This window comes from Camelus dromedarius, chromosome 7 (assembly GCF_036321535.1).
Source record: "Camelus dromedarius isolate mCamDro1 chromosome 7, mCamDro1.pat, whole genome shotgun sequence".
Lineage (NCBI taxonomy): Eukaryota > Metazoa > Chordata > Mammalia > Artiodactyla > Camelidae > Camelus > Camelus dromedarius.
Genome location: NC_087442.1, coordinates 54746718 through 54758724, shown reverse-complemented (window position 1 = coordinate 54758724; position 12007 = coordinate 54746718). Strand labels below are relative to the sequence as shown.

The 12007-nt window shown below is 36.5% G+C and overlaps 1 protein-coding gene across 1 annotated transcript in view; it reads right to left on the bottom strand.

Annotated features, from left to right (window-relative positions):
- VWDE (von Willebrand factor D and EGF domains) overlaps window positions 1–61 on the bottom strand; it is a 92331-nt gene extending 92270 nt beyond the window's left edge. Inside the window, exon 1 of the mRNA XM_064487386.1 lies at window positions 4–61. Within this exon, the coding sequence (XP_064343456.1) occupies window positions 4–61 (58 nt within the window). The remainder of the gene's footprint in view (window positions 1–3) is intronic.
- Window positions 62–12007: the final 11946 nt, after the last annotated feature.

Genomic DNA, 12007 nt, shown 5'->3' with positions numbered 1-12007 from the left:
AACCTTTCCCCGGGGCCAGGAGCATCAGTGCCAGCGCCAGCACCCAGATTCCGCCAGGCATCGCAGCTGCCGCGGGTGGAACGAAGGCGTTGCAGGGCCCTGGCTGTGGGTGCGGGTAGGAAGGGGCCATCGCAGCCCCTCCTCAGTTCTTCTATCACAGGACTCAGTCTGTTCCTGCTCCCCCTTCAGGGTCGCCGCGTGTCCTCGCTCTGGGGCGCAGGGCTCTTCCAAGGATAACCGCGCGAGCCTGGTGACTCCTCCCTCCCAAGCCCCACCCGCCTGCCGGAAAGCCACTCCCAGCCTGTCCCCGGAGACCCGGCAGTTGTGGCTCCAACATTAGTTACACATTCAAGGGGAAAATTCCCAGGGTATAATTTGCTGTCTTACCTCTCGCTGTTCTAACAAATGCTTTGGGAAAACTTGGTAATCCTAGAAACTGTTCAGATGGGCCTCCAATAAAACGAGCCTTGCAGGGTATGTTGGTAGGGGCAGTGACCCTGATGAAAGCTGCAGATGGACTCTTAACCCAGTAATCCGGAGTGCTGGTTTGCCCCTAAAGGTGCTTCTCAAAACTTGCACCTGCCACTGTAGGCATCAGTAATGAACAATGGGAGGAGGACATAGAGATTAATGCTGCAACATTAGTAGCTCTCTTCCTCTGTCTATATGTCAGGTTTTCAGAAACGAATGGGAGGGCGTTTAAACATTTTCCAAATACGTGAGAGCAGTTATATATTTGCTGAGGATTTGCAGAGCTCTCTCACTAGTCCGGTGGTGACCCAGTGACCAGGTTAGTCCCAGGGTCCTGGTGGGTGTCAGGATTCAGGCCACTGTTTCATCTATGGATTTGGAGAACTGAGGCATTGACTATGTATGGTGATAAAGACAGCAAGTGACCTAATGTATAAAGAAGTTCTTTTAGAAACTTTATAATTTATTTGCAAGAAATTACCATTTAAAAGTTTAAAACCTGTTTCCAGAACTATATTAAATTATCTTGGAAAAAAATTTCCTGGTGGTGTACCAAACTTGTGTTTAGCCACCTTTTACATACAGAAATGACATCCAATCTTCTAGAAAAAAAATGAAACATATGTTTTTGGTGGGGATGGACAGATGAGTTTCATCTTAGAGCCTAATTGTGGAAGAACAATTTAATGTGAGCAGGTTGAAAATCCAGAGATTTTTTTAGTGTACAGGAAAAAAAAAACAAAACCCATCATTTTTCTCAGTCTATTTTTGAGATCACCAGAATTAAAGTAATGGTTATAATCAGGATTAAATCATATCAGGCTTTTTTGTAAATGTATGGTCCATCAATACCTGTAGAAATGCAATCAACTTTTATCCTTTCCTGGACAACATCACTTACCTAACTTCCAGCAAACTCTGAGCATACAGTTTAAAGTATAATGGGCTCATTTTCCCCTTCAGTTTTGATTGATGAATACCAGGTTATGAGTTTACAACAGGCTTGTAGCAGAGAACAAATTTTCCTCCGTATACTTGAGTTAAGATGGAAACAAACTGAAAACAACTTAAAATTGTTTTTCAAATCTCAAGGGAAAATTCATCTCAACTGGCTTGAGTCTGCAAGAATATATTGAATAAAAATTAGAGGACTGGAGGAATAACAGAAATAAGAAGAATATTTTAACAGATTATGTAGTGAGGTTCGTCACAATTTGGTGTAATATTCAGATCTTTAAAATTTTTTTTTTTAATTTTTGAAAAGGAGAAAAAAACAGTGTATGCATGGTGCCCTAACTATAAAAATCAGTGGTATGTGTAAAATGCAGTGAATATCACCAGGAGAGAAATAATACAGAATGTCTGTGTAGAAGATAAAATGAAGCTTAGAGCTGATAACTATGATACAACTTGTATAACATAAAATAACAAGAGTAATATAAGTACAATGTAACCATATATGGAAAAGAAAAGCCTAACAGGAGAAAGTTTCAAATGATAATGTCCTTGAGATGGGAAATAACTCAGCTCTTGTCAGGCTTATTTGCAAAATTATGGTAAATTTATTTGGGCAAAACCCCCAAACTCAGGGAACAGAAAAACACAGTGATTAAGTGCACAAACACTGAGGTCAGGGTACCTGGGTTCTAATTCTAGACCTGCTATCTACTTACTGGCTGTGTCACCTTAGATGGCACACTTAACACCTCTGAACCTGGCTTTTTTGTGCAGTGGGAATGATGATAATAATACCTACCCCGTAGAGTTTAAGAAACAATAGTGTATGTGTGGGAGCGGGTATGGAGGAGGAGAGGTCTGGAGAGAGAGCACTTAGTCTGGCACAGGGTAGCTAACATAAATATATATATATACTACTATATATATATATATATTAGTTTACAGTTAATAAAACCAAAGTGCAATACCACATAATTTTGCTTTTTCTCATATTTTGTTCTTACAGACAGGGGCATCATTCCTCAGTGTTTTCCTCTTACAGTGATCAGTATAATTTAGAGTTACTGAAAAACACACATTTATAGAATATATGAATTCCTGGGCCTGTGTATGTTTTACTAAATGAGAGAGCTTGGCTCTCACCTGGATACATCTTTTTGGGGGAGGGGTTGGGGGGATGGTGATAGAAATAGCATCAAGGGAAAAGAGTGGCATCACCAGATCAAACTTGATCTTCACAAATTAATGTCTTGGTTCTGGCTCTGAGTTTATATTTGGGAAGACATTGCTCCCAGACAGAGACACTAAATGGAACAGACATTTTGCTCCCCAAAATAGTAAATTCCTTTTTCTTAATGAAGAATCAACTAGAGACTTGATATATTAAAGAAAATTCATTGAGGGCATCCATTAACTGTGAATTTTATGATGTTTATTATAGCATGCCTCTAGGAAATAACATCAGTGAGCTGGGGGAGGGGAGCTGTGTGCCTGGCATGAATGTTGGTTATAAGCATGAATCTTTCATTAATCTATGACAAAGGAGGAAAGAATACACAATGGAGAAAAGACAGTCTCTTCAATAAATGGTGCTGGTAAAACTGGACAGCTACATGTAAAAGACTGAAATTAGACCTTTTTCTTACATCATATACAAAAATAAGTCAAAATGCATTAAAGACCTAAATGTAAGATCTGAAACCATTAAACTCCTAGAAGAGAATATAGGGTGAACATTCTTTGACATAAATCATAGCAATATTTTTTTTGGATACCTAGCAGCCAGAAAGCAAGCTCTTTATTTAAACATATCTCAGCATCATTGACTTCAAGCAGGTTTCTTGGGAATATTCAATAGAAATGGTTTAATCCCTGACTGAGTTTACTTTTGAACATAAAATCATATAGAGGCGACAGCCTGATTACATATCAATTAACTATGCAAAAGCACAAAATTACAACATGGTGACCATGTTTTACCAGCTAAACAATTTTCCTATCTTGCAGATCAGCATATTTTACAAAAGACTGAGAAATTACTACTTTTCAAAGTTTTTGTTTATCATTTTTATACAATAAAAGCAATATTTATTTCTACTTATTTTTATTTTTTTCTTCCAGTTTTGTTGAGATATAGTTGGCATACAGCCCTGTATAAGTTTAAAGTGTACAGCATAATGATTTGATTTACATGCATCATGAAATGATTACCATGATAAATCTAGTAAACATCCATCATCTCACATAGATACAAAATAAAAGAAAAAGAAAAAAATTTTTTCCTTGTGATCAGAACTCTTAGATTTACTGTCTTAATAACTTTTGTGTATAACATACAGCAGTGCTAATTATATTTATCATGTTATACATTACATCCATAGTACTTATTTGTTTTATAGCTGGAAGTTTGTATCTTTTGACTCCCTTCATCCAATTTCCAGTCCTCCTTCCCTCCACCTCCAGTAACTACAAATCTGATTTCTTTTTCTAAGAGTTTTCTGTTTGAAGTATAATTGACCTATAGTGCTAAGTTGGTTTTTGGTGCACAACAATAAAAGCAACTTCTAAAAATCATTATTTTAATAAAATAACTTGTTTCAACTTACTATTTTCCACAATGTTGTTTAAAAATAAGATTGGAATACTAAACTACCTTTGAAGGGAGCTGGAAAAGGTTTTTTTTTTTCCCTTTCCACAGCCATCCATATACATAAGTAATACTGTTTGCACCTGAAGTATATATTATACAATACCTTTATAATTGAAATGTCTGGCTAGTTAGTGTCATGATTATAGTTGAATGTTACTTAGATTCTTCTAGAAGCCTTAAATAAAATGTTTTAGCAGGTGGCAAAGCTGTGTGACATTTTTGTTTTTGTTTATATGATTTATGTTGTCATCCCTTTCTAAATCTCAAAGTATTTTGAGTCTCACAATTATAACTTGTAATATATAATTAGTTAAATTCTATAACTATAGAAGGAATGCTTGATATTTTAGAGCAGTAATTTCATTATTTAGGAAATGGATAGATTTACAAAGCAACTTAATAGTTGTCAAGATACTTCATTTTTGTCTAACTGTCCCAAACACCCACCACCCTAGTCCAATTTGAAATAAGCCAGATTTTTACAAGATGCAAACTCATTTTTTAAAAATAGCTTTACTGAGATGTAATTTATGTAATGAAGAATTCACCTGTTCTTAGTGTATAATTCAGTGAATGTTAACGTATTTACAGAGCTGTACAAGCATTACAACAATCGAATTTTAGAACATTTCTGTCACTCTAAAGATAAATCTTATGCTGCCTTCAGTTTTTCTCCATCTGCAATCTCAAGCAACAACTAATCTCCTTTCTCTCTATATATTTGCCTTTCCTGGTTATTCTATATAAACGAAATCATACATATTCTTTTGTGACTGGCTCTGTTCACTTTTTAAGATTATCCATATTGTAGCTTTATCAGTATTTTATAATCCTTTTTATTGGCAAGTAATATTCTATTGTATGGATATACTATATTTTGTTTGTCCATTCACCAGTTGACAGTCATTTGGGTTGTTTCCACTTTTTGGTCATTGTGAATAATGCTGCCATTAACATTTGAGTGTAATTCTTTGGGTGTACACATGTGTTCATTATTTTGGATAGGGTTCCTGGAATGGAGTTGCTGGATAGTGTGACAAGCCTGTGTTTCATTTTTAAAGAAATTTCCATATTGTTTTCTAAACAAACTTACTTTTGGAGAGAAAGTAAATTTGTATATTGTATGTGTGTTCTTGGCTTGCATTTATTTTTCTCCAAAATAAAAACCCCTCAGAAATTTTTTGACTAAAAATCTGATCATTTTGTTTTTTCCATGATAAAATTTTGAAACTTTATTGGCAAAATTGTTATAATACTTTAAGCCATGATTTAAAAAAAATTGAATACCTCAAAAATGTCAATGCAATCCATTTGATAATAGGTGAAGCAAAGTAAAACGTCATACAGATATGTTTGCATAAAATTTGGATAACAAATTTTGAAGTCAATCTCTAAAAGATTCTCAAACTTTTATGAATATTGCCAATGAAAATATTGTTAACATATTTGAAAATTTCAGCAGCTTTTCTTCATGAATGATTTGTCAGCAACCCTTTCAGACATCAAATTATGCTTAGAAAGTTCAAAGAAAAACCATAGACTTTAGTCTACTTAATTAAATTCCTGGATTTTCTGACTATTTTAGGTATCAGGAAGTTAAATTTTGTGTACATATGTGAATTATCATGGTATGGGAAAAAAGAACAAACATTATTGGATTAGACCAATTTTGATTCAAAACTGTAATCTGATACTTTAAAAGCTGTATGACTTTGGGCAGCTTATTTAATAGTTCATAAAATTAATTTCTTGATATGTAAATGAGGCTCATAATCCAATAACTACCTAAATAGAGAGGCATTCAAGAATCTCCAATTGATAGCCACATTCAGCCTCATGCCTCCTAATGTTTTGAATCTGTTGACTCTTGGTTGCTACTGATTAGATCAGGGATCCTTGCTTGATTCACAGGAAGGGACCTGGCATCACAGCTCTGCCTGACGAAGACTCTAAGACAAATGCTGATTCTCTGAACCAGGCATCCTCACCTTCAGAGAATTTAAATTCTCAGCATGGAAGGTCAGCTGCCAGCGCTCCACTGCTCTGAGAGCTACCGCGTTACACTGAGGAGGCTGAACACGGTGAAGCCATTCAGTGCGGTGGCTGAGACCATGAGTTCCGGAATGAGAACACCTTGCCTGGAAAAGCGACGTTGCCAGTTCCCATCTAGGTAATTCTGGGGTAAGATGTTTATCTTTGCCTTTGTTTCTTTATTTGTAAAACAGAGTTAATGATAGTATTTGCTGAACAAAGTTACTTTTTGGATTAAACCAACATATATGTCAAATCTTAACAAACATGGCACTTAGAACATGTTCAACAAATGGCTGAGGCTCATGTTATTTTTGATATTATTATTTGTCACGGAGCCTATCAGTGCAACCCCATTGCCTTACTGTACCTATTCCCTGCAGGCAGAAGAAGATAAAATTACAGGAAGTTGTCAGGAAATTCAGACATTGCCTACGGCCTTTGTAAATCCTCACTTTCTCCCTCTCTCACCTTTCCTTCTCCTGTACACTCCTTATAATTTAGCTAATACAGCACCTCTAGCACACTTCCCTGAACTTAAAGGCTGACTAAGAGTCCTCCTCCTATCATGCACTCCTGTGACCGCACTGTCACACTGATGCCCGGGTTCAGACGTGGCATTAAGCATGCTACTTAAACTGGAAAACAGCTAATACACTAGTGCTTATCATTGTGATGGTGTAACAATTAAGTCAAATATTTAATAGCAAAATATCCATTAAATACTAAATAACTGACAGAGCTACTTTCTGTAAATTACTATACTATTTACAAGCATGGTTTTTGAAATATCCTATTCTAGTTGCTTGTGACCGAATAAATGTACTAGTTAGAATATGACATCTAAGTGGAGAGGGACACTGTCTTAGTCATCACTGAACACTAACAGATCTATGTACTTAGTTCCAGCTGAGCCAGAACCATGGGTGCTAGCCCAGCTTTTGCTCTGGGTCTGGCAAACTTTTTCTGTAAAGAGGCAGATGGTAAATTTTAAGACAATACAGTCTCTGTTGAGACTTCTTTACCATCATTATAGCGTGAAGACAGTCTCAGACAATAGGTAAATGACTGGGGATGGCTGTGTTACAATAAAGATTTATCCCCCAACACAGACTACAGTCAGATTTGACCTGTGGGCCATAGTTTGCAGATCCCTCACAGATAATTAAAAGGTTGTATGTACTATTTACCACTTGCCTTGCCCATAGTTTATTTCTTTCTCCCTTAATTTTTAAGTACATGGTCTTACTTTTTGTTTTACTGAAACATTTTAAGCCCCTTAGAATTTCTGTATTTCTTACCTGCCTAATAATAAAAATAGTAAAAAAGATACTCTAGTTATATCTGAGTAAAAGTTATTCATTTTAGAGCTGGGGAAACCATCGAGATCAATGGTTTCTATGCTTATTTTAAGATAAACAATTTATTTAAAAAATAGTATGTATCAAAGGCTTTGATAGAAGATGGAGTGCCTTCCAAATCCCACATGAGACTAACGCTGGAAACTGCATCTGCATCTAGTAAGCTGCCTAGAGAGGGGCTTGGAAGACAGTTGTGCTTTTTAGTTGCTATGGTAAAGGAAAGTCAAAAGTCGGTGAGGAAGTGATGGGACTGAAAACTGAATGCCAATTGTCAATAACCAACACAAAGGTAAGAAGCCAGCTAATTCCATGAGCAAAGAAAGTATTACCCAGACCCCATCATCTTTCCATCACTCCCACACTTACCTCAATTGATTCTTTGTTCTTCCCTCTAATCAATCCTCCTTCCCAGCAATTTGTGTGTCCTCTGGAATTACAGATGGCATCCAAGTGTAAAAATGAGACATTAGAAAAGAAGTGATTTTTTTGTTGTTGACAGTACAAAGTAAACTAGAAAATAATTGAAGTAGAGTCAGGTTATGGTGTTATGTCAGTTTCCAATGTACAGCATAATGTTTCAGTCATATATATACATACATATACTTGTTTTCATATTCTTTTTCATTAAAAGTTACTACAAAGTATTGAATATAGTTCCCTGTGCTATACAACTATATAAACTTGTTGTTTATCTATTTTATATATACTAGTGCATATGATATTTTTCTTTCTCTTTCTGTCTTACTTCACTTAGAATAACTATCTCCAGGTCCATCCATGCTGCTGCAAATAGCATTATTTTATTGTTTTTTCTGTTTCTTGCGTTTTACTTAGCTATCACCTACTCAGTCTTGGCTTTCAGCTGAGACATCTATTTTTCCAGTGATTTCTTGACGTACCAATAAGGAGTCCCATAGCTCCATGTACTTAACATTTTCACAGCTTTTATCTCTACCCATCACACAAAAGCTCACCATTTCCCCATCTGCCTACCCCACCAAATTGTGAGGTCCTTGAAGGCAAAGATTGTGTGGATCAACATGCTATTCACAGAAGATGGCTCAATAACTGACATGACATTGATAACACTCAAAAAGTACTTGCTTGGTCAAATTGAACCCAGTAAAAGTATAAATTGTGCTGATGAAGAAAGGTAGGTCCAGGGTCTGAATGGATACAGTTATTCAGTAGGTTCATGAGGGAGTTAGGAATAAGGCTTATTATTGGTCTCAGAAGACAGAGTAGCTTCTGCACCCCCAGCTGAGAGACCTGGCTTTGATACATGAGGGCACCAAATAGCCTGCTTCAGAACAACTGCTTTGTCCTTTCATTTTTCTCCCTCTAATATTTAAAAAACAAAAGACAAAATGTAAGTTGATACCCAGTCATTGTCATTTGTCTCTAATTGCCTACCTGGTTAACAAAATGCTCACTAATTAATCATAGCCTCAAAAATTTGTCTGGCATCTTTTTTCAAGTCACAGCATGATCTATTCCAGTTACTTAGCATGACACAACTCAGTGGTATTATATCTAGATTTCATAACATCAGATGGTGGAGAGGTCTTGTACCTGAATTAGGAAATTGAGATTGATTCACATCCTTTCCTGTAATTACAGTCTATTGCACTGTGACATCAAAATGTACCACATGTTTTCACGCGACCAAACCCTTTTCCTCACAGTTTCCTTTGCCTAAACTGCCTTTCCCCCTATTTCTTATTGGAAAGAGCGTCTTCATGATTCAGGTGAAATAAATCCAGTGATAAAGGAGTTATAAATTCAATGCCAAGAAAAGTAAGTCATCTCCAGAGTGTCACATTCATCACTCTCTATGCCCCCTCATTGTTGCATCCATTAATCTTCATTTATACTTGCATAGTAATTGTCAAGCTATATTTTAATAAACTTTGTATGTCTCTCCCCAGTGTTAAAAATGATTTATTTCTTGTGAATAAGTGGCCCTGGCAGGCTGTGCTTGGGGAAAATGTCGCTGAACAGGCAGCACTAGAGCTGTGAGGCAAATATGGCATTTTTCTAAATATTAGTCTCAGTTGCATTATGCTCTGTGAAAGCAGACAGACTTAAATGGCTACATACTATTTGATTCTATTTATATGACATTATTCCAAGGCAATACTGTTTGCTCAGAGAACAGATAAATAGCTTCCAAGGGGCTGGCAGTGGGATACGTGTTGATTTCAAATAGACAAAAGGTACATTGTGGGGCGAGATTTTGGCGCCACACTTTGCTTGAAGAGGTAGGTGCACGTGGATTCTGTTTATGAAAACTCTCAGAATTGTACACCAAGAGGGTATCTTTAGTGTATGGAAATTATGTTAATTTGAAAGGAAAAAAGAAAAAAAAATTGGGCAGCCACCACATGGGTGATTCATACCCTTAAGCTTTCCAGCTGTGCAAGGGGTGAGGCAGTTCAGGAGGACTTGCTGTTAACACTTTCTCCTGACTAAGGGCTGTAATAGGTAGATCACTTTGTACTTATGCAGTCATTGTGTACCTCTGGTTAATTTACTTTTATATATGTGTGTAATATGTGATGTTAAAAAGTTCACAGAACTAAAAAAACTAAGCCACAAATAACCTCATTCCTAAATATCAACCCATGAAAATACATGCCAAATTTAGTAAAATGTGGAACAAATAAATGGCAAATTCTGTGATAATACACATAAATCCATAAATTTTGAGTCACTCACAGAATTCCATAAAAATAAAGAGCAGCAACCGAAGTGTCACTGTATTTATTTCTCACCTGAAATGACAAAGTGACGGATGTGGTATCATGCCCTCATTTTTAATAAGTCCACAAAATGATGTGGGGCATATTCAGGTGAAATGAGGAAACATATTATCAATATAACAAAACAGTTATTAATCTGTGTGTGTGTGTGTGTGTGTGTGTGTGTGTGTGTGTGTGTGTGTGTCTTTTGGAAGACAGGAGAGTGCTTGTTTCTTGTGCAACGCCAGGTACAGCGCCTGGTGCTGCCAAGGTCCTGCAGTTTCTGCAGCGGCAAGGCTTTGTCAGGGTAGGGGCTCGGCCCTGGGGTCCATCCTCTGCAGCAGACGTCGCCTTGCTCGTCAGGCACCCTCAGGTCCTCTCAGCTCGCTGCTGCCTCATAGCCATTTGGGGGGCACTGGAAACTTTCTGCGAGGCCGATCCTGGTCGTTCTGCCTAGATCTGCCCTACAACCACTCCTTTAAAGACTCTGCCTCTACCTCTCTCTTCTCCCTTTTCCAAATCTAGAGGACTCTGGTCGGGGTGTGCCCATGTGTCGTTGTGTTTGGGGGGATGACAGGAGACAGGGAACATACTGTTCTTGTCATCTTTCTGCCAAGGATATTTTTTTCACCAAGTACTCTCTCTCCTCCAGAGTTTAAGCTTTTCAAAATTAAGAGCTAGAATATAGCAAACAAATGTGTTATCTTCCTGTTTTATTCATTCTCCCAGAGATTAGATGAAGAGGCTAACTGAAGGAAAGAAAGAAAGGAAACAAAGATTAACATTTTAAAATAAAATTTGCATAATTATTGGCAAGTTAAAATGCCTAAAAACAAGTCTTAAAATAAATGTGCAGCATGTGGATGAACAAAACGCTAATGAAAATATAAAAGAAGTTTTAATTAAACACTCATGTATGTTTTTCTCTGGGTATGAGGCAACATTAAAAAAATGTCAACTCACTCTAAATTGATCTATAAAATTTTACTAAATCAATAAAAATCTTAATAGCAGGTCTCACTGGAGCTGCAGGGGAAGTGCAACTAAATTATATTGGACTCATCTGCAAATGACTAAGCATATCCAAAAATGAGAAAAATTCTTAAAGAGAGTGAAGAATAGGAGGAAGTATATAGCTCAGTGGTAGAGTGCATAGGATGCATGAGGTCCTGGGTTCAATCCCCAGTACCTCCATTAAAATGAGTAAGTAAATAAGTAAAATAAACCTAAGTACCCCCCCCAACACAAACAAACAAACAAACAAAAACAAAGAGAATGAAAAATTAAAAACACTAGTAATTTTGGTTGTTGTTGATTTAGTATTTTTTTGTTTTTTTTTTCCTGTTATTTTCAAAACCAATCATCAATTATTAGGTTATTTATACAGATTTCTTAGTACACCTGATAGCATATGGAAATAGACTTTAATGTTTGAAATATCTCCAGCTGGTCATGTCAAACTTCAATTGTGGCTAAAGTAATCATGGACTAATTTATTCATTTAAAATACAATGCTTATAAAATCTAATATTAGGAGGTTCAATGAAATAAAAATAATGTATTAATAAGAATTATAATTTCAGCCATATGTATTCTGGAATTACTCTTTTAGGAATTAGAATATATAAAGCATTAATGAGAGAAAATGGATCATCAGTTAAAGGGCCGCAGTTACACCAGTAAAAGATCAATCAAAATTACTTTAAAGAGAGGAGAACACATCAGACCTGCTGTGCATGTGGATGTTTGGGAGCTGGCTGCTCTGTGCCTGAATCAAACCTGCACATCACCCTGGA